Raw genomic sequence first — 26,050 nt, forward strand, 5'->3', positions numbered from 1 at the left:
ATCCCTGGGAGAAAGCCTAACACCTTCTGACAACGCATTTCAGAATCAAGACCTTTCATTTTACCCTTCATCTTTTCCGTTCCCCACTATAACTGGATTTATTTCCGTTTCTCTGAAACATCTCATGGTATTGCTGAAATCAGGCAGAACCTGACCCTCTGTCTAGATTTCTCCCCTAACCATCTTCAATCCTAACCCCCCCCCCCCGCCCCATTCCATGCCGCAAAACATTTCGAGGCTCAGGAACACTGTTTGTACCTCCTTACATCTCAGGATGGATTTAATCATGCCCATAACTGCACTTCACCGTGAAGCAATTATCCTTTAACTTTTGAGAATCTGATGAAAGAACTATAGGCGCCAGTCAGAAAATACAAGATTAAAACTTGGGGGAAATATTCGGGCAGTTAAAAATGTCTGCAGTCCAAAGAAACTCTGGGCAAAAAACAACACGATGACAGCGTGGGATTCACATTTAGTGGAAGCCCCGAAGCGGCTGCGGGACGCCATGATATTGGTTCCCCACGGAAGAACGGGAGGGCGGGCCAGTTCTTGCCAGTGCACCTCAGCACTAGAAATGCTTCACCCGCGAGCCATCCGCTGAGCTTCTAAACCCGGGACGCTGCAGAGAATCCCGTTCGTGCTACCCCAACACGCGAGCTCCAGACCGCGTAGACTCGCACGCGCGCAGCTCTGAGCATGCGCATGAGCCTAGGGCCCGCCCCCGTCAGCACCAAGGCTCTCCCGGTAACGCCTTCCCGGGCGCCTCCAGCCTCTTCCGCCGCCTACCCGCACCGCGCTTACCTCAACCGTCGGGATCGGCGCCGCCAGCTGCTCCGGGGTCAGGCTCCCGAACTCCTCCGCCAGCACGTCCATCCCGCTCACGGTGAAGGAAGAAGTCGACAGAACGTCCACATCCGCCTCTCCTGCTCCAAGCAAACGGCACGCGGAGGCTGGTGTGCGTCGTCCTAATGGGTCCCCGCGGCGCTTGTTTACCGGAGGCGCTGCGGAAAGGTTCCGCCTGGTTCCGGAGCCCGGAAGTGACCGAGCCGGATGTGGGAAACGGCGCCTCCTGGTGTAGTTCCGAGGTTTCTTCTGGCTAATCCTAGATTCCCCCCAACAGGCAGATTTACTGCCCATTCCCCAAGATGATTGAGCACGGCAAAATACAGGAGTTCTAACTATATAACTCATCCGAAGAATCATGAATAATAGACCGTGGCCACAACATGAACCCCTGAAGCAAAAAGACTTCATTTAACTCCTTCTAAAGCTGTATGTGCTGCTTAGGAAGAGCTGTTTACCATGTGCTAGTAAGTGATTGGTAAAATAGTCGATGGTGGTAGGTTGGGGAGAAATGCACAGTAGTGAGAATAAATCCTAACAAGATGCAGCATCTCCCGTTAAATTACACCCGCCAGAGTTTAGCGTGAAAAGACCGACCGGCTTTTAACGGGTAGGTGAATAAAAAATAAATAAATAAATACAAAGGAAGCACACGACTGCTCCTATCAAGAACGCGTGTTTTGTCACTAGCCTTTGAAGCTGTATCAAGGACAACCTCTACAGCCTTGTGTATACCCTTGAGTTCTTCTGCCAGTTGACAATTTTGGGCCTAATGAGCCATGGTTCTGATGAGAAATGACAAATTTTGTTCCTGTGTAGTTAACCTCTTAGCAATCATTCCTCAAGACATTAAAAGCCCTTGAAGCTTGAAAGCGACTTAGGACCTCATCAATTCCAGATGCAAGTAATGTAAGGTAGTTACATATGCTACAGTTGGCAGACAATCTGAGCCTCGTCCTAGGAGGGAGACAAGTAGTCTGAAGGAAAGACAGGGTAAGTAGCCGGTTCATGAAGATTAAAACACGGCTCGGTCCGGGCTGGGGGTGGCGCACGCCTTTAATCCCAGCACTCGGGAGGCAGAGGCAGGCGGATCTCTGTGAGTTCGAGACCAGCCTGGTCTACAAGAGCTAGCTCCAGGACAGGCTCTAAAGCTGCAGAGAAACCCTGTCTCGAAAAACAAACAAACAAACAAACAAAAAAAACTTACATAGCTATGGAATTGCAGGGGTGGATTCAAATTTGAATCTTGTGATCTCGGTCCCATTCTACTTTCAGAACAGCAAGTGAAGAATGTTAGACCAAGAACATGAATGTAGTGGGGGCCCAGGATAGGAGTCAACCACTCTCTTGTTTCACCCCTACCACAGAGGGGTGGGTGTTGGATTCAGGGACTTCAGTGAGGACAAGCAGCAGCAGCTTTATGAGTGTGGCTGGATACCTGGCGATACATACTTAGTCTCCATGTTTTCCAAGACTGACTCTTCAAACCAAGCTGGTTCTGTGAGGAACTCAATATTCATTCAGTTCCTTCACCACTTGTTCTCAGATGTTTTTACTGTCTATAACGTGTTTCTGTGAGCATGTGCATACACATACCACACACACAAGACTGGTATCACCACCAACAGGAATTTTTGCTGCAAGAGCTATCTTGTGTGTGGCCTTCTCCCATTGCAAACATTCAGCCATTATTTTTATCCCCTTTAGGACAAAAAGGAAAAAGGAAACTTGACCATGGCACCCAAGAAACGTTCTACCTTTGTTTTGCTTCCATCGCTTCGTTCTCATCTGTTGTTTTCTGGATTCACTGCATCTCTTAACCACGGTGCTCACTGCTCAGCCAGAGTCTACTGTGTCCACTCCAATGCTGTTGGTTCTTGGGCCATTAATCTTCAGTGTCCTTTAGGTGTTAGTCTAAGATTTATCCTCCCCACGGGAGAGGTCAGCGATCTTTACTAGCATGAATCACATTTATTTTATAGCCCCTATTAATTTTTCACAACTTTTTCATTGGAGTGTTTAAAAATTTATTATTTAGCTGAGTGTTGGTGGCAAATGCCTTTGATCTTAGCACTCAGGACGCAGAAGCAGGTAGATCTCTTGAGTTTGAGGCCAGCCTGGTCTACAGAGGTAGTTCTAGGATAGCCAGGGCTACACAGAGAAACTTGTCTCAGAAAAAAAAACCAAAAACTCAAAATTGGTTTTTTTAATATATATTAATTATACTAAATAGTGGTCTCATGACATTTAAGGCAGTTTCTATAGCATAGGCTAGCTTTGAATTTGGGATCCTTCTGCCTGGCCTGCTGACTGCTGGAACTATACAGATTGAACCACCACACCTGGCTCATTATAACATTTTCCATGTATGTAATATACTTTGATCCCATTATTCTGTCATTCTCCACGCCCACCTCCCACTGTTCCCTTTCTCTTTAATTCATTAAATCATCCTCCTTCCATATCTTCACTGTAGACACATTCTGCGCGAGAGGGGAAGATACAGGACTTTCTAAATCTGGCCTACTTTGCTTTGGAAGTGTAGGGCACCTCAGGAATTCTCACATCCTCCTTGTGTAGGGGCTATGCTAATCTATGGGTCAATTTTAGTATTTCTGCTGCTGAAGTGAGCCGTGTGTTCGTGATACCCATGGATGCTCCCGGGGTGCTCGTTAACTGAGGGGACAAAGCAATGCCATGGGCGAAAGGCTCTGAGGAGCAGCACAGCCTGGCAGAACTAAGAGAAGAGCCCGGGGCAGCTTTAATCCCAGACCTCTGTAAATCCAAAGCCAGCCTGGTATACATATCGAATTCCAGGCCAGCCAGGGCTACGGAGTGACACTCTGTCTAAAAAACAAACAAATGCTGAGTGTTCCATTCTGAGAGCCCAAGGGAGGTTAGAAAATGGGCACTGATTGCCCTGAAATCATTTTTAGCATTTTAAGATATAATTAGCATGAGCAATACATGTTTCAGCAGTAAAAGAATGGAACGAGGACCATGTCAGCTGCTTAATAAAGTTTTTATTACAGAACATTCATGTTATGAACATTTAAGTGAAAACTAAATAAACACACCAAGAGCTATGATTAAAATCCTAGTAAATGGACTTGGCTAAATCCAGACTCAAGACACAAATTTATTTTGCCACTTAACAAAAAAAAAAAAAAAAGCAGAATGCCCTTCATTTTCAATGTATTTTTTAAATGTTTGCACATTGTATTCCTGCAGGCAACTGCAGTATAATCAAGTATATAAACAAAAACAACTCCTTTTAGGTTGAATGAATGAGCCACATAGAAATACTCAGTATAAATGTGTAAGAAAACACCAGTATTATATAGGTGATATAAGTCATTACAAATTACTTTTCTTCATTAAACCTGTCTGCCTTAAGTTGGAAATGATACACAAAAGAGTCTATGGCTATGTGGCCCTTCCGTGATGCCGATGTTACCAGACTACACAGGTTCAGTCCAACACTGTTCTGGGGACAGCACTGAATATGTGCCATTGGTAGAAATGAGGACAGGACAGTGTGCCAAGGGCTGACCTCCTTCTCTTCTCCAATGCCAGCTTCACATCAGTTGGTTGGGAGTGAAGCGTCCGTCTTCCCCACAGCTTCATCCCTCAAGAGCAGCTTTCGGAATATATTTGCATAGATTGGTCCATACACCTGTTTGTTGAGATTCACGATGTTTGTGAATTGACAGCCAAGCACTTCCAGCTCCTGCTGAACGACATCGAGGCCCAGTGGCACAGGAGGCAGGCTCTTATGAGTGCTTGAAAGACAGAGCAGGCTTCTCATGTACACCTGGATCCGTTTATCTAAAGGAAAAACAATGGTATCTTTACCTGTTCCATTATTAAAGTACGTAATCTTTAATAATAACAGCAAGACACCCATTTACCCCGCCGTACTCAAGTGGCACTGCAGCTCCTCCATTAAGGATGCAGAGCATTTCCTCATTCCTCCGTCTGACCTGGCTTTGCCACCTGTTTTTGCTAACGCACAATGTTATAGAAATACCAGGATGCCAGATGCATGCCTGAGCCTCAAGATACATGACTGATTCCACGTTGCCTACCATCAGCCATGTGTGTAAGGCTGAAACTGCTGGGGAAGACTGAAGGAGAGAAAGCCAACTCTCCCAGATCTACGGGAGAGCACTCTAGAGAGCCACCTCTCAAGTTTCTGATAAGAGTCCGGCCGAGATCAACAGTGCTACCAGCTTAAGCCACACACAGAAACATGAATGAGTTGGACAAGGCCAAATAACTACTCAGTTGACCTACAGTCTTGTGAGAAATAAGAAGATAAAACTCAGTCTATAGAGTTTTAGGATGACTTACTTATATATAGCGAGAAATAGTTGATCAGAAAAAATTAAGTGCTTTGGCGAGGTACAATTTTTTTCTTGGTTTTTCTATACAGGGTTTGTCTGTAGCTTTGGAGCCTGTCCTGGAATTCACACTGTAGACCAGGCTGACCTCGAACTCAGAGATCCACCTGTCTCTGCCTCCCAAGTGTTAGGATTAAAGGTATGAGCCACCACTGCCTGACTGTGTGGTAGAATATTTTTATGAAAGTCAATGACCAACATCCACCACCATCACTGAAGCTGGCACTATCAACTCAGCAAGCATCATATTTGTTTAGGGTTTGGTTTTGTTTATTAGAAGCATTTTAAAATCAGGGATTTCATGCTGAAATTCAAATTTTTGGTTCTATAAGAAAAAAAAAATCTAGAAACTCAGCACACTTGGGATTCCAACACAACACAGAGGAAGTTGGTCCACACATCTAGATTTCCCAGAGACAGCAAAGCCCATGCCTATTGCTCTGGTATAGTTCAAACCGTGCTGTGCAAAGCGCCCTGGCCTGGTAATTATTACCCCACCCTCTGCACAGGAAGCTGCGGAAGGGCTGCTCCACAGCACCTTCCTTGCCTGCCTCACTGCATCTCTCGGTGACCACTGGATACAAGCAAGTGCATGCGGAGATTTGGCTATAGTCGCATCGGACAGTAATGCCAGCCAGACCGACCACCAATGTGCAGCCCCAAGGACTCTCCCCAGCTCTGGAGACCAAACCCTCAAACCTAAGAATGTTTGCTAATAACACCATCCACTGAGGACCGGCAGTTACAACATGAAATCAGACTTTTTCCCACCTTTGAAGACAAGGTCCTAAAGCCTGGGGTGGCCTCAAACATACTATGCGTCTGAACTATGGCTCCTCTCGCTGCCACATTCCAAGTGGTGGGATTTACAGGTATGAGTCAGCATGCCTGGCTTTTGACATTAATCCACTGTTTCCCACAAATTATACTTTAGCCCAAACTGACCCTGGAACCTGAAAATTTCCAACATCCATGTGTTAGAATTTTTCCTCTTATTAAACTCCTGTCCCACCCCATTCCCTCTCATCCAGGTCTCTCCTTCAATGCTGTTGCAGACTTCCACCAGGTTACACCAGTGTGCATGTCTTTCTCCTATCTTAAGGAGTGAGCTATTTGAAGGTACAGAGGAGTGGAGGCTATGTTTCTTTATATTACTGGCCTGACATATGGCACAAAAATCCTAGCTGAATTAAAATGAAAATGGGATGAAAACAGTTTATAAATACCAAACTGAAAACAATGGAAGCCTGGAGAAGGCAAGCAGAAACAAAATAATTCTCACCTGTATATTTCAACAAGGAGAAATTACTCATGTATCACTTAGGCATTTGAAAAAAAAAACTCTCAAGGCCGGGCGGTGGTGGCGCACACCTTTAATCCCAGCAGAGACAGGCGGATCTCTGAGTTCGAGGCCACCTGGTCTACAAGAGCTAGTTCCAGGACAGGCTCTAGAAACTACAGGGAAACCCTGTCTCGAAAAACCAAAAAAAAAAAAAAAAAACTCTCAAAAATGGAAATGGCTATGGCCATGCATATACACATGTAATTCATAGATAATTTTTACCTTTTTTATATATTGGGGAAAGTTTTGGTTTGAGAGAAAATTCCATTTCTAACTATCTTTTCAAAGGGTTATGGCATAGTGAGAGGTGTAATGCCCTTGGCAAACAGACTCACATCAACTGAAACACAGGGCAGAGCACGGGCGCCACGCACAGGGAGAGCCCGTGGCCAGCACTGCAGAGCGTGGGCGCCACGCACAGGGAGGGCCCGTGGCCAGCACTGCAGAGCGTGGGCGCCACGCACAGGGAGGGCCCGTGGCCAGCACTGCAGAGCGTGGGCGCCACGCACAGGGAGGGGCTGTGGCCAGCACTGCAGAGCATTTCCTATATGCCAAGATCTAAATATTTAATTTATGCTGGTTTCTCATTATGCAAAAACTTACTGAACTTTCCCTTAGACTGAGCCTAACTTCATCACAGATATAATCCAAACACTTTGTCACAAGAAAGCTTAAAAATAAAATCCTTTCAAAATGATTATTGTATCAATAAGTAGTTCTGCCTCCTCTTTGAACAATTCATGTTTTTAAGCCAAGAATACAGAAGCATTTGTTGAGTTTGAAAGCAGTCAAACGGAATTCCTGCCAAAGACCTGTTCTTGTCTTCCAGAGTTAAAAGAGAGGCACTTAAGCCTGTCACTTGAGCAGCTAAGGAAACGATACTTTGAGTAAGATTTAAATACCTTCAATGTGCAGAACAGCAGGCAAAGCTGCCCTGGGGAGAGCTGGGAAACAAAGCTGCTTTACCAGATTTTAAGAGGCATCTCCTGCCCCTGCCCCACTTCCCGCTTTATATCCAGGGCACAGACACACTGTGAGTTCAGGGCTCCAGCTCTGCCCAAAATACAATTAGGGATATGAACCCTGCGGCCAGATGGGCAAGGTAAGAATCCCAATTCTACCATGTTAGTTCTTTAGACATGGGTACTACCCTGTTAGTTCTTTAGACACGGGTACTACCCTGTTAGTTCTTTAGACACGGGTACTACCCTGTTAGTTCTTTAGACACGGGTACTACCCTGTTAGTTCTTTAGACACGGGTACTACCCTGTTAGTTCTTTAGACACGGGTACTACCCTGTTAGTTATTTAGACACGGGTACTACCCTGTTAGTTATTTAGACACGGGTACTACCCTCTTAGTTATTTAGACATGGGTACTACCCTGTTAGTTATTTAGACATGGGTACTACCCTGTTAGTTATTTAGACACGGGTACTACCCTGTTAGTTATTTAGACACGGGTACTACCCTGTTAGTTATTTAGACATGGGCACTTTACAGTATGCATCAAGTGCCATCTATACATTCAGTACCATGTAGAGAAGCAGCAGACAGTGAACACATTCCCTTTACTCATAAGGTCTGCATACTAGTGGGGAGCCAGCCACACGTGTTTGTTTCTTTCCCCAGGAGCACAATCTCTCCGAGCACAGCTGGCTCCTCTGGAGACCAGGGGCAGAAGCAGATCACCAGCTGTGACAAGGGGCTGTGCCGGTTACCATCATCGACTGTCCCCTCTTGGTAGCAGCCTCTGCTTCCACCCACAGTGCTGTACCCTAGCACTGGTCCTTTCTGGGATCAAGGTGAAGCCTTGGACCACCTAAGTAGCCCGTGCAGCCTGAACTTCTGGTATCCTATGTTCCCAGGAATAAGAGTAACAAAAATTATTCCAGAGCCTCTGAATCCATAATAAAATGTCACACTGCTAGTGCCCAACACTGTACTTGGAAATCTTACAGGTTAATCTGGGATATACTCTCTTCCGCCTTCTATGCTATGTTTACAGCCGCTGCATAACTGAACACATTTTATAAACACCTGCCTTGTCCTCTTTATGGTGATACCCTGCTTGTGTAAGGGAATGGTCTGTGTCTCCCCTACACTGATACTCGGGTTCCACAGGCTGTCTCAGAAGTGAGCACACATTTCAAGATTAAGTTCCTTTGCCTCTCATCACCAAGGCCAATTCAAGGACAAATCCAGACCTACAGTTAGACTGTTTACAGTCAACAGGACTCCATGCTGGTCACTGTTAGCAAACAGAGGGGTAAGATTCCTAACTCTTGTGTGGTGATGTGGGATTCCCCTCTGTATGCTGTGAATGTGTTTTATTACCATTGGCTAATAAACAAGCTTCTTTGGCCTATGGAAGGGCAGAATATAGCCAGGCTGGAAAAGAGAGGGAGAGAGAGAAGGCAGAGTCAGGGAGACACCGTGTATCTGCCGAAGGAGAAGGACGCTAGAACTTGACCAATAGGCCACAGCCTCCTGGTGATACACCGATTAATAGAAATGGGTTAATTTAAGATATAAGAGCTAGCTAGAAATATGCATGAACAAACAGTGCTGGAATTGATGTAGTTTCTGTGTGATCATTCGGGTCTGGGTGGCTGGGACACAAAAGCGCAGTCTCTATGCTTAACCACGGAAGGAGATGGCAGAGTAAGCCCCCTTAGCGTGCAGGCATCCAGTCCACAGAAGCAGTGCTGAGGGTGGAGCGATGGAGCAGAAAACCCAGAGCAGCCAGCCCCATCCTTGACCCTCTCAGCTGCAGGAGTCCTGGTGCATGCTCCATACTGCCAACTCTCCCCTCATCCTGACACTGAGAAGTTGTCTGCTTGACCAGCAAACACAATGAGAGCCCATCCATGATGCCTCCCAGGGGACCGCAGTTCTCTCAGGTGTGCTCATGGCAGAACCATTGGCCTCACTCTGAGCGTACCGAGAGCAGGTTTGAGCCGCACATTCACCCAGGATTTCCACATCACCATACTGTCTACATAAAGACCACTGGCTGGATAGTTAGGGTGGGCTCTGAACAGAGAAGCAAGGCCTATGAAAACATCAATTTTTCTTTATACTTTATTTGTCCCTCAAAAGTAAAAGCTAAGTATGTTGACTAGTTTATGTCAGCTTAGTACAGCTAGTCATCAGAGAGGAGGGAGCCTCAATTGAGAAAATGCTTCTAGAAGATCAGGCTGGAGGCAAGCCTGCTGAGCGTTTTCTTAATTAGTGATCAATGAGAGAGGGCCTACACCATTGTGGGTGGAGCCACCCCTGTGCTAGTGGTCCTGAGGTCTAAAAATAAGCAAGTTGAGCAAGCCAGGTACTCCTCCACGGCCTCTGCATCAGCCCCTGCCTCTGGGTTTCTGCCCTGTGTGAGTTCCCGCCCTTGCTGCTTTCAACGATGAACTGTGTTTAGTACTGTGTACTAATATGTAATAATGTAGTAATATGGATATGTGACTGACACTTAAACCTCGTCCGATGCAGCGCGTTAAAGCAGAAACTGTTTAAAAATAAAGAGGACTCACCCATCAAGGTACAGACAGGATTGTCCTTCTTTTCAAGGCTTGAAAATTGACCAATGAGATTAGCTTGAACCTCAGCATTTAAAGTGGGTGAGCCTCTCTCTTCCAGGGCCTTATTAACTTCAGCACAAGTCTGAACACCAATAGAATCCAGGGCTTCTTTCAAGTTAAAGGTCCTAGAAAACACAGAGCGAAGTGCATCAGGCCAGGTCTTCAGGCATCTTTTCCTTTTGTTTTCAAACACGCTGCTGCAGGCGCTTGTCAGTCCTCTCTCACAGCAACAGTGACCGCTGTTACTAGAACGGACAGACGATCGCACCCCTCCCAGCTACCGGCGCTCTCACACTGTAGGCTGTTAAGTGCTGAGACCCATGTGCCTGTGCACCCGTGTCCGACAGGAAAGCAAAGGTGCTTGTGAAAGCCGTTTCCACGGGGCTAGCCAAGGGGACAGAAAATATCCATTTGCTTCTCAAACCCACTGGTAGGAGTGAATTCATTAGTACACATTTTGAAAGACTTATCTTACATATATGAATGTTTCACCTATATGCACATATGTGCACCACATGTGTGCCTAGTGCCTATGGAGGCTAGAAGAGGTCATCAGTTCCTCTGGAGCTGGAGTTACAGACAGTTGTAAGCTTCCATGTCGGTGCTGGCAACTAAACCCAAGTCATCTAGAAGAGAAGCCGAGTGCTTTTAACCATCTCTCAGATATTTTTAAAGAGCTTATAAAGTTGAGCAGAAAAATATAATTTTTCTATAACTATAGCAGTAAATCTATAACAGCAGCCAAAATCAGAGATATTGAGAGGCCAAATTAACTGACATTCTAGATTGATCATGACCAAAGGCAGTCAGTAGCTAACAAATAATCCCAAATACACAGTCTAGACATTAAACAGTAATTAAGGAGTAGGGCATTTAATCAAGGAGTAAAGAAGGAATTAGTAAGGGTGTTTTTAGATCTTCACTACTAAAGAATAATTGAGAATGATATCTCATTATATAGAAAGGGTTCCTGTCTGTGAAAACTGTGAACTAAAGAATGAGAGACGGCCTGGGAATAGGAGGTAGCATAATGGGGTACATTAGGACTCAAGTCTGATGTGGTCACCACCGCCGCGCTGCCTTAGCCAGATCCGCTGCCGACCCACACCGGACCCTCCCGGCTCTGTAAGCCAAGAGCAGGTTGTTTGGATAAATCTTTTCCTTCTGGTGTTTAGTACACTCTAGGGCAGCTTTCTCCTGTCCCTAAGCAGTTGTTGGTAACTAACATTCACTGAGTGCACGCTGTGCTCCAGGCACCAGCTTTCTCCTGCACCTAAGCAGTTGTTGGTAACTAACATTCACTGAGTGCACGCTGTGCTCCAGGTACCAGCTTTCTCCTGTCCTGAAGCAGTTGTTAGTAACTAACATTCACTGAGTGCACGCTGTGCTCCAGGCACCAGCTTTCTCCTGTCCCTAAGCAGTTGTTAGTAACTAACATTCACTGAGTGCACGCTGTGCTCCAGGCGCCTAGGCAAAGCCTCTCATAGGAATCTCCTTTAATTTCACAGTTCCAAAGTAGAAAAAATTATTATTATCCTTCTTCTGTGCATGTGGAGTGGGAGAGTATGCTCAGTCACATGTGCTCATGTCAAGGCCAGAGATCAACTTCAGGTGTCTCCCTCCACGGCTCTCCACTTTACTTCCCGGGACAGGGTCTCCCACTTCCCCTGGAGCTAGCTAGTCTGGAGCCTGGCTGCCCAGCAAGCACCCAGAGCCCATTTCTCCGTGCGTCTGTACAGCCCCCGGGGCTACAGACGCACGCCTCCAAAGCCCTGACCCACAACAGCGCTTGGGCACACGGCTGAAAGGGGAACACACTTTTCCTGGCACGTGTCATGGAACACGGTCTGCCTTCCCGGGAAAGGACACCTAGAACTTCTGAGGAGCTTGGAAGCCAGCAGTGCCTGCTACGTCCTCATGGCCAAGGTTATTGCCTGCTTTGGGAGATATGTGTAGAACCTTTCTGTGTGAGGGAACAGACACACATAAAGAACTTACTCTTTATTCATGCCTTCGAGTAGAACAGCTGAAATCCTTTTCAACCTGTTGGCAAGCTCGGGCAGGCCTTCTGTGATAGCACCCACCATGTTGTTGGTAATTAGGGACAAGCAAGCAATCATTTTCAACTGATTCAGCTTTTCTGTCAGTTCCTGAAGTCGTGTTCCATCTGTCACGAGTGTCTAGCATATGTAACATGTGAAAACAGAGAGGGAAGCACAATGCCATGAAAATGTGAAACACAGAGTCCTCGTGTCTACGTCCTCATTTCTGTCTGACCTTAGTTACCACGCCACACGCGACACACACGGGCTCTCTGATTCAGGAACTGAACGCCTGATACCTGTGCAGGAGAGAGCCGCTCACCTCTGGCAAGACCTTCGTCTGGAAATCCCACCGAAACAGTTTCAAGTAACAATTATTTAGCACCAATAGAGGACTTAGGCTTGGCGGGGAACTCTGTTCAGTTCCAGGAGCTACAGCAGTCTCAGAAAGGAATTCTTCATCTATAGACTCTTTCAGCCATTCCGTAGTTTGACTGAGGGCATCTAGGAGCAAAATAATAATAATAATAATTATTATTATTATTATTCTTTATCAGATCAGTCCTTTTGTTTACATATTCCACATGACAGATTCACACAGGTCCCAGGCATGAATGAAAATATACAGCCAGGCTCCTAAGTCCATATGGAGAGAGAGAGACCAGTGAGTAACTACTGCTTCTAACAGTGAATGCTCGAGGAGCAGGAGAGAACAGGGCTTATTCAAGGATGCTCATGAGAAAGACGGGCCACGTGACACCTCTAGGCAGAGAGAGGCAAAGACTACCTGGCATGCTAGCAAGAACACCCACACAAAGACCTTCTAAAGGCAGCATACAGCACATCACATATGTATTGCTGGTCCTTACGGAGCTAGAGTAGAAAGAACAATTCCTAATGGCATTGCTTTGGCAGCTGGAAACCAGCTTGCCCCACTTGCTCACAGACGACCTTGAGTTTGGACTCAATGCATTAACCCCTCCGGGGTGCTAAACCTATGAGTGATTAGAGCTGTAATTTTGCCAAGATCGTGTACATGATTATGTTCCCACATTCCTGAACAATTTTCATTCTTAGATTCAGGTTACAAACATCAGCTATGGGAAACGAGGGCTTTCTGTATAACTCCTTCAACAGGGAACTGATGTAATCAGACAGATGTGTTAGAAGGTCACTGAGAGGAAGGCCGGGTAAACGTGAGCACAGCAGACTGCCGGAGTCCAGTCAAGAGCAGGGATGGACACGGGCACTGAAAATAGACAGGAATCATGGGAAAGGAGAAATACTATTTTTAGGGGTAGTGTCCATGGGTCTTGAGGACCACTTAAATGCAAAAAGTTTGAAAGACTTGTAGGATTACTCCCATCCCCTATCTAGGTTGTGCCATATCCTAAGATACAAAGCACAGTTATAAATATATAAAAATAGCATACAGCAGGTAAAGCCATCTACTGCCAAGCCTTATGGTGGAAGTTCCATCCCTGGGATCCATGTGATAGAGGAGAGAACCGAATCCTGCAAGTTGTCCTCTAACCATCATGTGTCTGCTAAGGCACATGCACATGTATATGCACACGTACATACACACACAAATCATATATATACTCCAGTAAGACTTGTGTCCTGTGTTAATACTTCATGTGAGAATCTAGACAGGGTTTCTCTGTGTAACCCTGACTGTCCTGGAATTCTCTCTGTAGATCACAGACATCCTGCCTCTGCCTCCTGAGTGCTAGAATTAAATGTGTATGCCAACAATGCCCAGTTCCTAGTGGTTTGGGTTTTTTGTTTGTTTGTTTGTTTTGGTTTTTTTGTGAGACTCTTATTTTGATATTAGGGCAGAGACCAATTTTTGGCAGAGTGACTTGGGATATAATTAACAGCTGATATATACTCGGCTTCCTGCATTCTTCATTTTCTAGCTGAGTAAATATGAACTCTAAGCATAGCTGGCTTTGCTGTGTTCTTAAATCTGTGGGAAAGAGCCACGTCAACCAGAGGTGAAAAATAAGTCACCTAAATTATAAGAAGCAAATAATTTCAGATAAATAAATCTAGATTCAACTATTAAGGGATTTGTCTGGATTGAAGGCATGACAGCATTTGAACAAGTATGTTCACACACACAGGTACATATGATCCTACTACTGAGTCTCAGGAGGTTGATGCTGAGAGAACAGTCAATTTCAGGCTTCAGACTGAAGAGCTTTTCCCCCAATCCCTTTGCCATTGGAGCTAAAATAGAGTCCTTGAAATCACGGGACTTTTATCACTGAAGAGTCTTTCGTGATTATCTAGCCCCATCCACCATCTGATGCTACAGAACCCCCCGCAATGTGCCCCACTGAGAGTCACGATCTTGTTCCAGGACAAGCAAGGTTCCAAGTGTTAAAAGTCACATGCTTGCTGGACATGGTAGCCTTTAATCCCAGCATGCTGGAGGCAGAGGCAGGGGGATCTCTGAGTTTGAGGCCAGCCTGGTCTACAGAGCAAGTTCTAGGTCAGTCAGGGCTACACAGAGAAACCCTGTCTCCAAAAAAACAAAAGAAAAAACAGCATATGTTCTCAGGCAGAAAACATCTGGGTATCCAGGCTCTGTACTATGACATCATCTAGGCCTGTAACTTAACCTCAGTTTCCTCATATGTAAACAGAGGGGGACGACACTGCCAGCCTCTTAGGATTTCAGTTAGACCTGAATGAACTAATCAGCGAAAGAGTTTGACAAAGGTAATAGTAACTATCCCAAAACCCAAACAGCTCCATTTATTGGGAAGACCTAGTCGTCCGTTTACTATTTCCTTGTAAAGGTTTTAATTTGCCCCACAGACCTTAAAAAAGTCTCTAAATTGCTATCGAAGGGAAATGTGGTATTATGAGCTCGTTACCAAGCAGAGCATGCCGACATTTATGACCATTCCTCAGTGGCTCCCACGATCTACGTGCTCCTCTGAGCCACCTGCTAGCTGCCATGGCACTTCCAGCTCTCCACTGGAAGAGGAAAGGGTGACAGGACCTGCCTCACTGGGCACTTGATTGAAGGGGGTAGTATTTACTCAGGGTGACAGGACCTGCCTCACTGGGCACCTGATTGAGGGGTAGTATTTACTCAATCGTTCTCTGCCTCTCCAGTCATTGGCGCCCATCAAAGTTATCAATAATCCTCACTAGTCAAATCCAGGGTCAAGTCTCAGCCTTCATCTCTCTTGACTAGTTCAAAGGTCCTGTTGCATCCACTCAGCTTCTCCTGTTACACTGTAGGATGCACTCCTGACTGGCATACTACCTCCTCGACTATTCTCATAGCCTCCATTGTTGATGCTCCTTACATCACCTCTAGATGCTAAACCGTCCCAAGCCAGACCCCTCGACAGCCACACTTACTCCCTAAAGCCGTCTTATCCGATGTAAGAAAAATAAGGGCACGGACTTGTGGGTCTCCTGGGTGAGTCCAGCTCCATAGTTTATAAGCTGTGTTATAGAAGCAAGTGATTGAACCTCTCTGCGCTTCAATTTCTTTATTTAGAAAGTGGGAGGCAACTTCATATACTTGTAATATCACAGTAAGAAAATTGGCTAGAATGTGCTAAGCCCCTTTTCCAAGTTATCTACTTTTATAGCTGTACATAGTATAAATATGCTGATGAACCCCAGTGTGTATCCACGGTTCCCAACATTGAACCCTCACACCTAATGCGTACCTGGCATCTCTACACTAATGTCAAACTAGATCTTCAGGTAACTAAAACCCACTTTTCTTTCCCAAGTTTCCCATCCCACTACTAACCCAGTGCTTCATCCAGATGTCGCCCTCAGTGCCTCCATTCCCCCTCACCCAACCTTCACCAGGCGTTCTCCACCTTCAAATCACGCTCAGAGCCTGACCTCACTTCCTCTATCTCTACTATCTGGACCAGCCACCGCCATTCTTGTCTGAGAAGCACTGGACATGCGATTGAGAGCTGTGTCCTCTTTGCTCACATGCAGGAACCACGCTTTAAAAAAGTCAAAATCACATGCTGCTTCCCAGCAGGAGACTCGCCATGGCTCCTCATTAAAACCGACAGAATCTGCCTTATTCCCCTCTCAGCCCAGCGCCCATCCCTCCTTCCCTTGCCAACGTTCCCTCAGTCACATCTGCCTTGTACACGTCAAACATCAAAGCCAGCCTCTGCCTCAGGGTCTCTGTCCCGGCAGCTCCCTTTTCCCTACACCTGGGCATGCCCCGCCCATAGTTCTCAGCAGAATCTGCTCAAAGGTTACTAAAGAAGCCCTGTTCCTTCCTTACAAACGCCGTCTGCCCTCACTACCATCATGCTACCGCCTGCTCCCTGAGATGCATGTGACAGACTATGCCTGTTTGCTATGCCTACGAGAATATCAGCTCCCCGGAGACTACAACTTCATTCTGTTCTGCTATCGCCATACCACAGCACCTTCCCAACAGGGCACAGCAGATTCTCAACAAACCTTTCCGAGTAAGTCAATGGGAAATAAGATGTGCAGCACAGCTTCCAGGACACAAACAACAACTACCAGTTTGTGATGTCAACTTTTAAGGCTTAAAACATTTTAACATTAACACTCAAACAGGCAAGAGTTATAAATATCATACTTTGACCCAATTTTGACGTGAGCACACATTGTATTATACATACTTGGAGTGCCTTCCAAAATTTCCTGGAATTTGTTCCTCTCATATTCCACCAAATGATTCTGGATGTGAGGTCTAACTGTCCTAATGACAAAATTCGTCATGTCCATTCTCATGAGGTCCAAGACACGGAATATTTGCCTAAAAATTTCAGAATTGAAATGAGAAATGGTTAGGAAGTAAAATTGAAACAGACAACCATCCATGTGTCACAGGCTGGATAAGATAACCCTCCTGAAAATGGTGGTGAGAATGTCAACAGTTGTTCGCCAGGGCCATTTTTCAAGGAGGGTTATACGTGTGAATCCTGCACGTCTCCTCCACGTGTTGTGCAGTCACCCGCTGTGGCAGCATGCGTAACGACCCCAGCTCGTCCACCACGGCCTGCTGTAATTTTATGGAGCCTGAACTGCTACTAAGGAAGGAGGAAAATGTCTAAGGAAATAAAAGGCCAGGGTGGTGAGGCGTTGAGGGAAGAGCGGATTTTCAGGCTGAGCAGTCCTGCTCAGATTCAGCGTTTCAGCTGACCAACTCTATGATCAAGCGCACTTCCTCAGTGCCTCAGTTTTTCATGACCAAAAGAGGAGGACGTCCCCTTGGAAGCGTGTTATGAACAGTAGCGAGGTAATGAAAACAGAAGTTTAGGAAGCAATTGTGTTCATCGCTGTCTTTGTATAATAGCCAGGAAATGGAGCCAGCCTAGGTATCTATCTCTGCTGGGTGGATGAAAATATAGTCCACTTCTACCAGTGATCTCAAACTTCCCAATCGCCAACCCTTTAATACAGTTCCTCATGTGCTGCTCACCCCATCCTTAATATTATTTTCTTTGCTACTTCACAACTGTAATTTTGCTACTGTTAAGAATTAGGGGGGCTGGAGAGATGGCTCAGAGGTTAAGAGCATTGCCTGCTCTTCCAAAGGTCCTGAGTTCAATTCCCAGCAACCACATGGTGGCTCCCAACCATCTGTAATGAGGTCTGGCGCCCTCTTCTGGCCTGCAGATATACACACAGACAGAATATTGTATACATAATAAATAAATAAATATTTTAAAAAAAGAATTAGGTGGGTGGTGGTCGTGCACATCTTTAATCCCAGCACTTAGGAGACAGAGGCTGAACAATCTTGGAGTTTGGTCTACAAAGTGAGTTCCAGGACAGCCAGGGATACACAGAGAAACCCTGTCAAAAAACAAAGAACCATAATGTAAACATCTGTATTTTTTGTTGGTCTTAAAAACAGAATTAGAAAAAGAAAATCCTGTGGCTGGGAGGTGGTGTGCACTCAGGAGGCAAAGGCAGGCAGATCTCTGTGAGTTTGAGGACTGGCTCCATAGTTACTAAGAAACCCTGTCTCAAGAAAACAAACAAGCAAAAACAAAACAAATCAACAACTGTGAAGGGTTATTCCAAAAGGGGGTGTAACCCACAGGCTGAGAAACACTGATTTATACTATGGAATTTTATTCAAATTTTAAAAAATAGAACTATGAAACATACAGGAAAATGCATGGAACTGGAGAACATTCTACTGAGTGAAGTGACTAAGACCTAGGAAGATGATCTTCATGTCTTCTCTCACATGAGGATCCCAGCTTGGGCTTTTGAGTTATGTGTCTGTGTTGCAGCAGTGTCTGGAAAGGTCAGGAAACAAAACGGCAGGAGGTTGCAGAGGGCCCAAGTGGGTGAGATGGTGAAAAATATGGGACACGGACGTAGAGGAGGGGATACAATACGCTGAGAAGGTTTAAACAGGGATGGGGCAGGGAGGATGGGGCACGGGTCAATAACAAAAGCAAAAGATGTCTGAAAAAAGTGCATATGAAAACCATGTCTTCATAAATGAAAAGCTAGGAATGAAGAGACCCTATGGTGGGTAATGCTGCTCCCAGAAGTCATCTGTCTTTAAACAAAATCCCATCATCTGGACATCTCCCTCCAACTTGTTACCCAGAGCAGTCCCAAAACTTTCTCCAAAACAAGGTAGTCTACTGCCACTGCCCTTTTGCTGCCCACCAGAATTAGGTAGTAAGAGCAGGCCTATTTCTAAAGAGTCTACACACGCAGACTGTTGGATACTGAGAAATCAACCCGGATCTAAGAGGGCAGCTCCCCCTGGATGCTAGTGTATGTAGTGTCAGGTGGTGCTGTCCAGGCTGCTGGGGGAGAACATTCATCACTGGTTGTATCTAGCTGTGTGAACGCTGTAGACTACAATACAGACCTTCTGGACAGCAGTGGCATGGATATTTGTAGGGTAACCAACTACATTCTGATCGGATTTAAGGCCTACTTAAATTACAAAAAGGAATACACACCCAGTACTGTAAGCTAAATCAAAATCCTATGACTTAGAATGCCATAGGCCATAGAGGGAACCTACTACTGTTGTTTGGCTAAATGCACATTGTCAAGCTGCCTTCTAAATACTTACGTTTATACTCATAGATTACTGCTGCTCTCAACCTCACACAGAGATGTCCCCTTCTACAGTGGCTGAAGGGCACAAGACTGGGCCCTTTGATATTCCATCATAGATAAAGGAGGTGGCCATAAAGCCCCACCCCAGCCGAGCAGCTACGAGCAGTTAGTGGTGGCTGGGAAAGGTGGCATTCTCCTCAGTGGTTGTAGCCACTCAGAGTTACCCATGCTCATGCAAGCAACTCTAACTAAACTCAGTGGATCAAAGAAAAGTGGTATCCACTAGGTACCCATGACGAGATAAACACTGGAGATTTGACATCATATGCTGGTAACACTGTAACTAGAAGAAGAGCTTCTACAACCTTCCAGACTCAGGACAATTCTAAAGACATACAATGCCCATTTTACAGGTAAGTGAAGTGTCACCTTGAGAAACTGTCAACTTGTTATAGGCTACAAACAAAATTACTTTCTATATATAGATCAGTTTCCATCTCCTTGTTTTCTAAAACTAACATAAAGTTCACTTCTCAATATGACTTGTATTCATAAAAGAAAATAGTTCCCCTCAATGGCAATAAGCGGCTCACAGTACATCCTTTGGGATTATGAGGAAGTTATTGTCTACAGAGATAGAAAAGATGTTCACACATTAATGTGAACCTCACATCCTTAGAGGAACTGTTGAAGAGATGGATGGCTGACTATCAATGTCTGGCAGATCTGAGGCTATGGCAATATCTCCAGACATTCCTTCCCCAGCCCCACGTCAATCTGGCGAGACTGTGTGACTAATCAAAGTCAAGGGTATATGCCCCGTTGGTGCCGAGTTTACACACTGATGTACCACAGTCCCTTTACACTTGTAGCTGTAGGCAAGGAACAACCAAGGACAAGAGAAGCTTGGGTCCCCAAAAGGAAGTGGGGAGCTGCCTGACCAATAATCCTCGAGTCAAACAGCAGTACAAAACAACTGTTTATTGGCAGAATCACTGAATTCGGCAGCAGCTGATGACTCTTACCGGCTGGTGGCTTCCCCTCGCCCTGACTGCACGGACCCTCTCCCCTCCTTCAACAGCGCCCAGAGCAACTGTCCAATCAGCACTGCACTGTTCAAGGTCTGTTTCTCTCTTCTGCTTCTATTACTGTATCCTCAGCGCCCACTGAAGGCAGACTAACAACCTTGCTAGAAAATTCTACACCCTCTGTCGAGGACTGACCAGCTCCCTGTCCGCCCCCTCTCCCCCATCCCCAGTGTCACAAGCTCCCTTGGAAGGCCCGTGATCTATGCTGTCCATGCTCCCGGGTCTCCTCTGAATGAAAGTGAAGACTGTAGGACAATGTGTACCGCAAGAGGGCGTACCTCAGCATCTCCACGATGTCGGTAGTAGCCTTCAGCTCTCTGATATCTTCATCCCTCACAGGAGCACACATCTTTCCCATTGTGCTGATGACATAGTTGGCCAGACCTTGAATGTCAACAGCATTGTGCTCAGCCTGCTGTCTAATGAGGTCAATGTCCAGCACTTCGCAAATCTGGTTGTGAAGGCTGTTTGCACCAGGAGCGAGAAAAGAGAGGAGAATCTGCACAGGAGAGAAGGGTCAGCAGCACTGTCAGAGATGAATGTGTGACTCCTCCCGTTCACACCACAACGTCCATCCAGATGGTGCCTAGGAAGTTTATCAGGGACACTCAGTGTCTCAACCTTAAGAAGAAAGCTCAATCTGCTGAATCACAAGCCACCACTGTGGTGAATGACAAGAAGCAGAACCTGAACTCTTCAAAAAGCCTCCAGTGAGGGGAAGGAGGAACAGGTTGCATATCATGGCTCCAAAAAGAGTAGATGAAAAACCCCTGTGACGTCCATGAAGAATTCCTTCCACACAAATGGTTAACTGAGTACTTGTGGCATGGTGGGCTCCAAGCTCCCATGCACTGTGATGGCTGGGGAGCAAAAGCTCTTGAGACTGACAGTCTCGATTCAGGTCCCTCTGCCCTCAAAGCTGTGTGGGCCGGGGGCACGGGGGCATGGGGGCGGGGGGAGAACTGTGTACATAAAATAATACTGCAGTGCGGGGAGGAACTGTGTACATAAAATAATACTGCAGTGCACAGCAAAGAGCAAGCGTCTCGTGCGCCACTGGGAAGCACTGCCGTCATCCCATTTAGTTCCTGTAACTACACTGCAAACACTCAAGAGGCTGACATTTTAGAGGGTGAGCCCACTACTAACCCAGGTCTAACTCCAAGGTCTTGTTTTGTGTTCAAAGCTCTGTCCTGAGCTGTCTGCGACTATTTCCCTGGATTCCACCCAACTACAAGAAGCTCATGAAAGAATCGCCTGGTCCCCGACAGCACTTAGTCTTTCAAAGCAAGGGAAAACACAAAGATCCCGCGCAGTCTTGGGAGAGGAAACCAGCCGCTACAGTGTATTTGCACCCTATCCCTAGTCCTACACTGAAACCCAATCCTGACAGGTAATTAGGTCATGAGAGTGCAGTTCTCACAAATGGGATTGATGCCTTCATGGAAGGGACCCCAGAGGACTCCTTTGTCCCCTTCTGCCATGCGAGGGTAAAGAAAGAAGGATTCTCCTATGAAACAGGCCTTCACCAGGCAGCAAATCTGGTGCCTTGTCCTCAGACTTCCCAGTCTCTACACCTGTGAAGGATCTCTTGTTTATAAGCTGTCCATCCACGGTCCCCATCACACTGACCCCCCCCCTCAGTGGGTTAAGGCATTAATGGGACCACATCAACTTGCCTCTCTGATTTCTTCAAACAGTCTGATGGCATATTCATACTGGGGAGGCTCAGCACTGAGATCTGCTTTCACGACATCCCAGAAGGCCTGGTGAACAACACGCTTCACTTGACCAGGAAGACTAGAACAAAAAATGGACTATTTAAAATGGGCATTGAAAGATGTATGTTCACTATAGATTTCCTAGAAAATTAATTCTAAAAAATCCAGAACCTATCTCACCCTTATGCCCATGATTAATCTTTTAGCATATTTTCCTTGTTCAAAGAATGAGTATTGTTTTCACACAATAAAAACACAGGGCTGGAGTAATGTCCTAGTGGGTAAGACTTGTGTAATCATAAGGACAGGAAGTCAGATCTCAGAGCCCTCTTAACAAGCCAGCTGTCCCACAAACACCTGGGATTTTGGAGGAATCAAATATCCTCTTGAGGCTTCCATGTACACATGTACTCTGACAGACACACACTCACAAATAAAAATAAGTATTAAAAAATACCCAATATGAACAATACATTTTTTCCTTTAGAGACTCATGTTGTTTTCCCCTAAACTCTAAAATGTTTGCTTAGCATATCTTTCAATAACGTCATATCATGACTTAGTGGATATTTTTCTATATACATTTGTATTTTAGGGATAAGATAACAGCATTGCTCTTTCTTCAGCAGCTGAACTTTCATGGCGAGGGACAGTACAGGTTGATCCCAAGGACACATGCCTTTGAATGGCTGTCATCTTCTATGAGATGTCCCATTTAACACCAGCCAGGAATAACTACTGAAACAGGAGACTTCCCAGGAAGAGCTCACAAGACAGCATAACCTCACTCGATCCCCTAAGTCAATGCATGCCCACAGAACTCTTCCCGACATTTAATCACACACACGCACACACACACACACACACACACACACACACAGAGAGAGAGAGAGAGAGACAGAGAGAGACAGAGAGAGAGACTTCCAGGTTACCTGTTCTCCGGGAGAGCATTTTGCTTCAACTGGAAGTTCTCGTTGACAGCTATTTCGTGAGCGAGAGTCATGTCTGATAAGCTCTTTGCTGCAGCCATCACGTCATCAAACATGGCGCCGCTGGGAGGACTTGCTGCTGAGAGGAAAGAAGTCAGCTAATGCAGTAGGAGAGAAGCTGGCATCCCATGTCCCCCAGTGTCAAGGCAGGCTTGTTCTCGTAAACAGCGTGGGCTTTACAAGTTAGAGAACATACACTAACGGAAGGTGGGCTTGGCGAAGGTTTCACGTATCTTAGCACTCCTGTCGCTTCAGCTTCCAACTGTGTAGGCAGTCAGCGTCAGCTCACTTGACTTCACTGATACATATATTACCCCCTTAACAGCTCTCTTTGATGCGTTAAGACAATTTAACCTCTTTTCCTTTTCGTTTTTTTCAAGACAGGGTGTCTCTGTGTAGCCTGGCTGTCCTGGAACCAGGCTGGCCTTAAACTCAGAGATCCACCTGCCTCTGCCTCCCAAGTGCTGGGATTGGAAGTGTGCGCTACCATCACCGCTGAGCAAGTGAAGAACACAGGAGGAACTCAAAGCATAATGAAAGCATAACAAAATAAATTTGAGAGGGTAGATTATCTACTCAGTAGGAAAACAGTAAAGAGAGTTATTTCTAGATATTATACTAAAAACTGTTCTAATATTTCAAGTTTGCAAAATCAAGCCAGAAAATCTCAGCTTCAGTTAATTAAAAACCGTGCTTAAAAAAAAAAAGGCACAAATGGGCAATACTTGTTCCCATTTGTTGTTTTAGAGGAGGCTGGGAGAGAAAGTACTTAGGGGGAGGAGGATGAGGAAGAAGGATGATGCCCAGGAATCGACAAAATCTTTCTCCAGCATGCCTGGGTACCATGATATCAGATGCAGAGACTCTGGACATGCTGTCGAGGATGAGAAAGGGTGCAGAAGCGCATGGCTGCTGTGGATTCTCTACCTCAGGATGCTCCCTTAAAAGCATCTGTGGTCCAGGGATACTCAGAAGTCTCAGTGCATCAGGATGCTCGTAAAACAAGATGGGAAATGGCCGTCCAATGGCCAATTGATATATCCGTATAAATGCCTGTTTCCTTCGTGACACGGTAGGTGGTCATGAGGACAGTGTTCGGGAAGCACTCTGTCATGAGCACGCATGTATTCTGGTTGCAATGCTAAGGGAGAGTCCACATCTATGTGAAGGATGATGGTCTGGCAGAGTGCTGGCAGCTGTCTGTCATGTCTTTTCTCTATACTATAGATTTTCCAAGTTTTTAAAACGGGACATATAAAAATTTAAATAAACAAAACATTGTTTTGGAGTGCGCATCTGATCTTATTGACTATCGGTCGGCTTTTTCCTACCTTAGCTTTGCTGAGTTTAAGAAGTCGTGTACTTTCTAGACAAAACGCTAATTCAAAATTTAAAAAAACAAAAGGCAAAGCCAAGTAGTGGTTCATACCTACAACCGTGGCCCCGAGGCTGTGGAGGAAACTGCCACAGGTTCAAAGCCAGCCTGAACTACAGAGTGAAATCTTGTGGAAAGTAAGGGGAAGGGGGAAAAAAGCACCAGCTGACACACGTCCTGTGTCCACAGACAAAAACAAAGGGGGCGCTGTCTTCCTAGTGACAGCTGTTTTTCTGGGTGTCTCACAACCAGCAGTGTAGAAATTCTCCTTGTGGGCTGATCTGGGAGGATTTGCACAATAGTGTTTGAAATCAGCATGGAAACCCTCTTTAGATCATTTCACTTCCTGTCCACCCTTCCGGAAAGGCAAATTTCCTTCAATGTGAAAAAGACTAATTTGACTTCATCATAATCTGCACAAGATAATCTCAAGAAGGGGTGCTGCCACCATTTGGGAGACAAGCAGACAGGGATGGGGGTGTGGGTTTTAGATGTCTGCTCAAACCAAACAGGTTAGAAACAAGGCTCACAATAAAATAAGCAGGTTACAAACTTATGCCTAAGAACCCACGAGGATTGCTCCAGTGCCTCTGACATACTGTGCTGGTGCACGGAGAAAGGAGGGAAGAGCGTGATCTGCTCACAGCATTTCTGAGCTCTCAAAGCCACCATGCAATACCAGCACCTCCTCCCACCCCCACCACCCTTACCCCTCCACCCCACCCCACTCCACCCCGCCTCCTTGCTCCCAGATGCTCACAGTCAGGAGAACTGGATTTGCTGGAAAAATCGCTGGTGAAGCTCTGCCTGGAACACTCAAAGTCACTGAGCGAAGCCATGCTTTCGGAGAACGGGGAAGACTCTACGTCACTCTGCTCGTTCACACACTGCTTCTCATCATTCAAAGGCATCTTGTATCACCTTGGGGATGGAGGGGGAGGGAGAGAGAGAGAGAGAGAGAGAGAGAGAGACAGACAGAAAGACAGACAGACAGACAGAGAGATACAGAGACAGAGATACAGAGAGACAGAGAGACAGAGAGATACAGAGACAGACAGAGACAGAGAGAGAGACTGGGGGGATGTGGGGATGCGCAAGAGAGAGAACCTGCACAGACAGAGAGACCCTAAATCAATATGGCTTCCAACATGTCTTTTCCAACATGGGTAATATAATGCCCACAGGTGTGACAGCATAGGGGGAAAAGTCCAAGAAATTCTTTACCCTTCCCCCAGCACCCTGACCAAGACTGCTGCAAGATCATCAAGACTTCCGTCCACAACAGCGGTTTCAAGGCCATATCCAGTGCAAACGTGGAGCAGCCTTAAGTGATGACAGACCCTCTTAGAACCCACACAGAGCACGGATGAGCTCCTCTGGGCTGGTGTGGAAGGCTCTGTAAGGCTCCCCGGCCAGACTCCGTGCTCCGTTCTGGCGAAGTCACTTAACCACCTGACTCCATGGGGGAAACTGACTTCAAAGACTGAACTTCCAGGGCTTTGCAAAGACTGAAGAGGACTAATTGCACCTCAAGCTTCTTCGCACAGCGCTCATATAGAGTTAGTGTTCTTACTGCTTTGTTTT

The 26,050-nt window shown here is 45.9% G+C and overlaps 2 protein-coding genes across 3 annotated transcripts in view; both read right to left on the reverse strand.

Moving 5' to 3' along the window:
- The window catches only part of Polr3b (RNA polymerase III subunit B), a 101,572-nt gene extending 100,586 nt beyond the window's left edge, over positions 1-986 (reverse strand). Inside the window, exon 1 of the mRNA XM_038314765.1 lies at positions 805-986. Coding sequence (XP_038170693.1) covers positions 805-876 — 72 coding nt within the window. The 5' untranslated portion in view covers positions 877-986. The remainder of the gene's footprint in view (positions 1-804) is intronic.
- A 2,911-nt stretch (positions 987-3,897) lies between these two features.
- Tcp11l2 (t-complex 11 like 2) overlaps positions 3,898-26,050 on the reverse strand; it is a 28,909-nt gene continuing 6,756 nt past the window's right edge. Inside the window, exons 2-10 of one of the 2 annotated variants that reach the window (XM_038314512.1) lie at positions 25,227-25,573; positions 23,035-23,170; positions 22,061-22,181; positions 20,660-20,880; positions 16,875-17,011; positions 12,539-12,720; positions 12,173-12,354; positions 10,127-10,299; positions 3,898-4,674 (exon numbers count right to left, since the gene is read on the reverse strand). In XM_038314512.1, the coding sequence (XP_038170440.1) occupies positions 4,430-4,674; positions 10,127-10,299; positions 12,173-12,354; positions 12,539-12,720; positions 16,875-17,011; positions 20,660-20,880; positions 22,061-22,181; positions 23,035-23,170; positions 25,227-25,377 (1,548 nt within the window). In that variant the 5' untranslated portion in view covers positions 25,378-25,573 and the 3' untranslated portion in view covers positions 3,898-4,429. The remainder of the gene's footprint in view (positions 4,675-10,126; positions 10,300-12,172; positions 12,355-12,538; positions 12,721-16,874; positions 17,012-20,659; positions 20,881-22,060; positions 22,182-23,034; positions 23,171-25,226; positions 25,574-26,050) is intronic. The other variant, XM_038314514.1, reaches the window with a different exon arrangement.

This window comes from Arvicola amphibius, chromosome 17, assembly GCF_903992535.2.
Source record: "Arvicola amphibius chromosome 17, mArvAmp1.2, whole genome shotgun sequence".
Classification (NCBI taxonomy): domain Eukaryota; kingdom Metazoa; phylum Chordata; class Mammalia; order Rodentia; family Cricetidae; genus Arvicola; species Arvicola amphibius.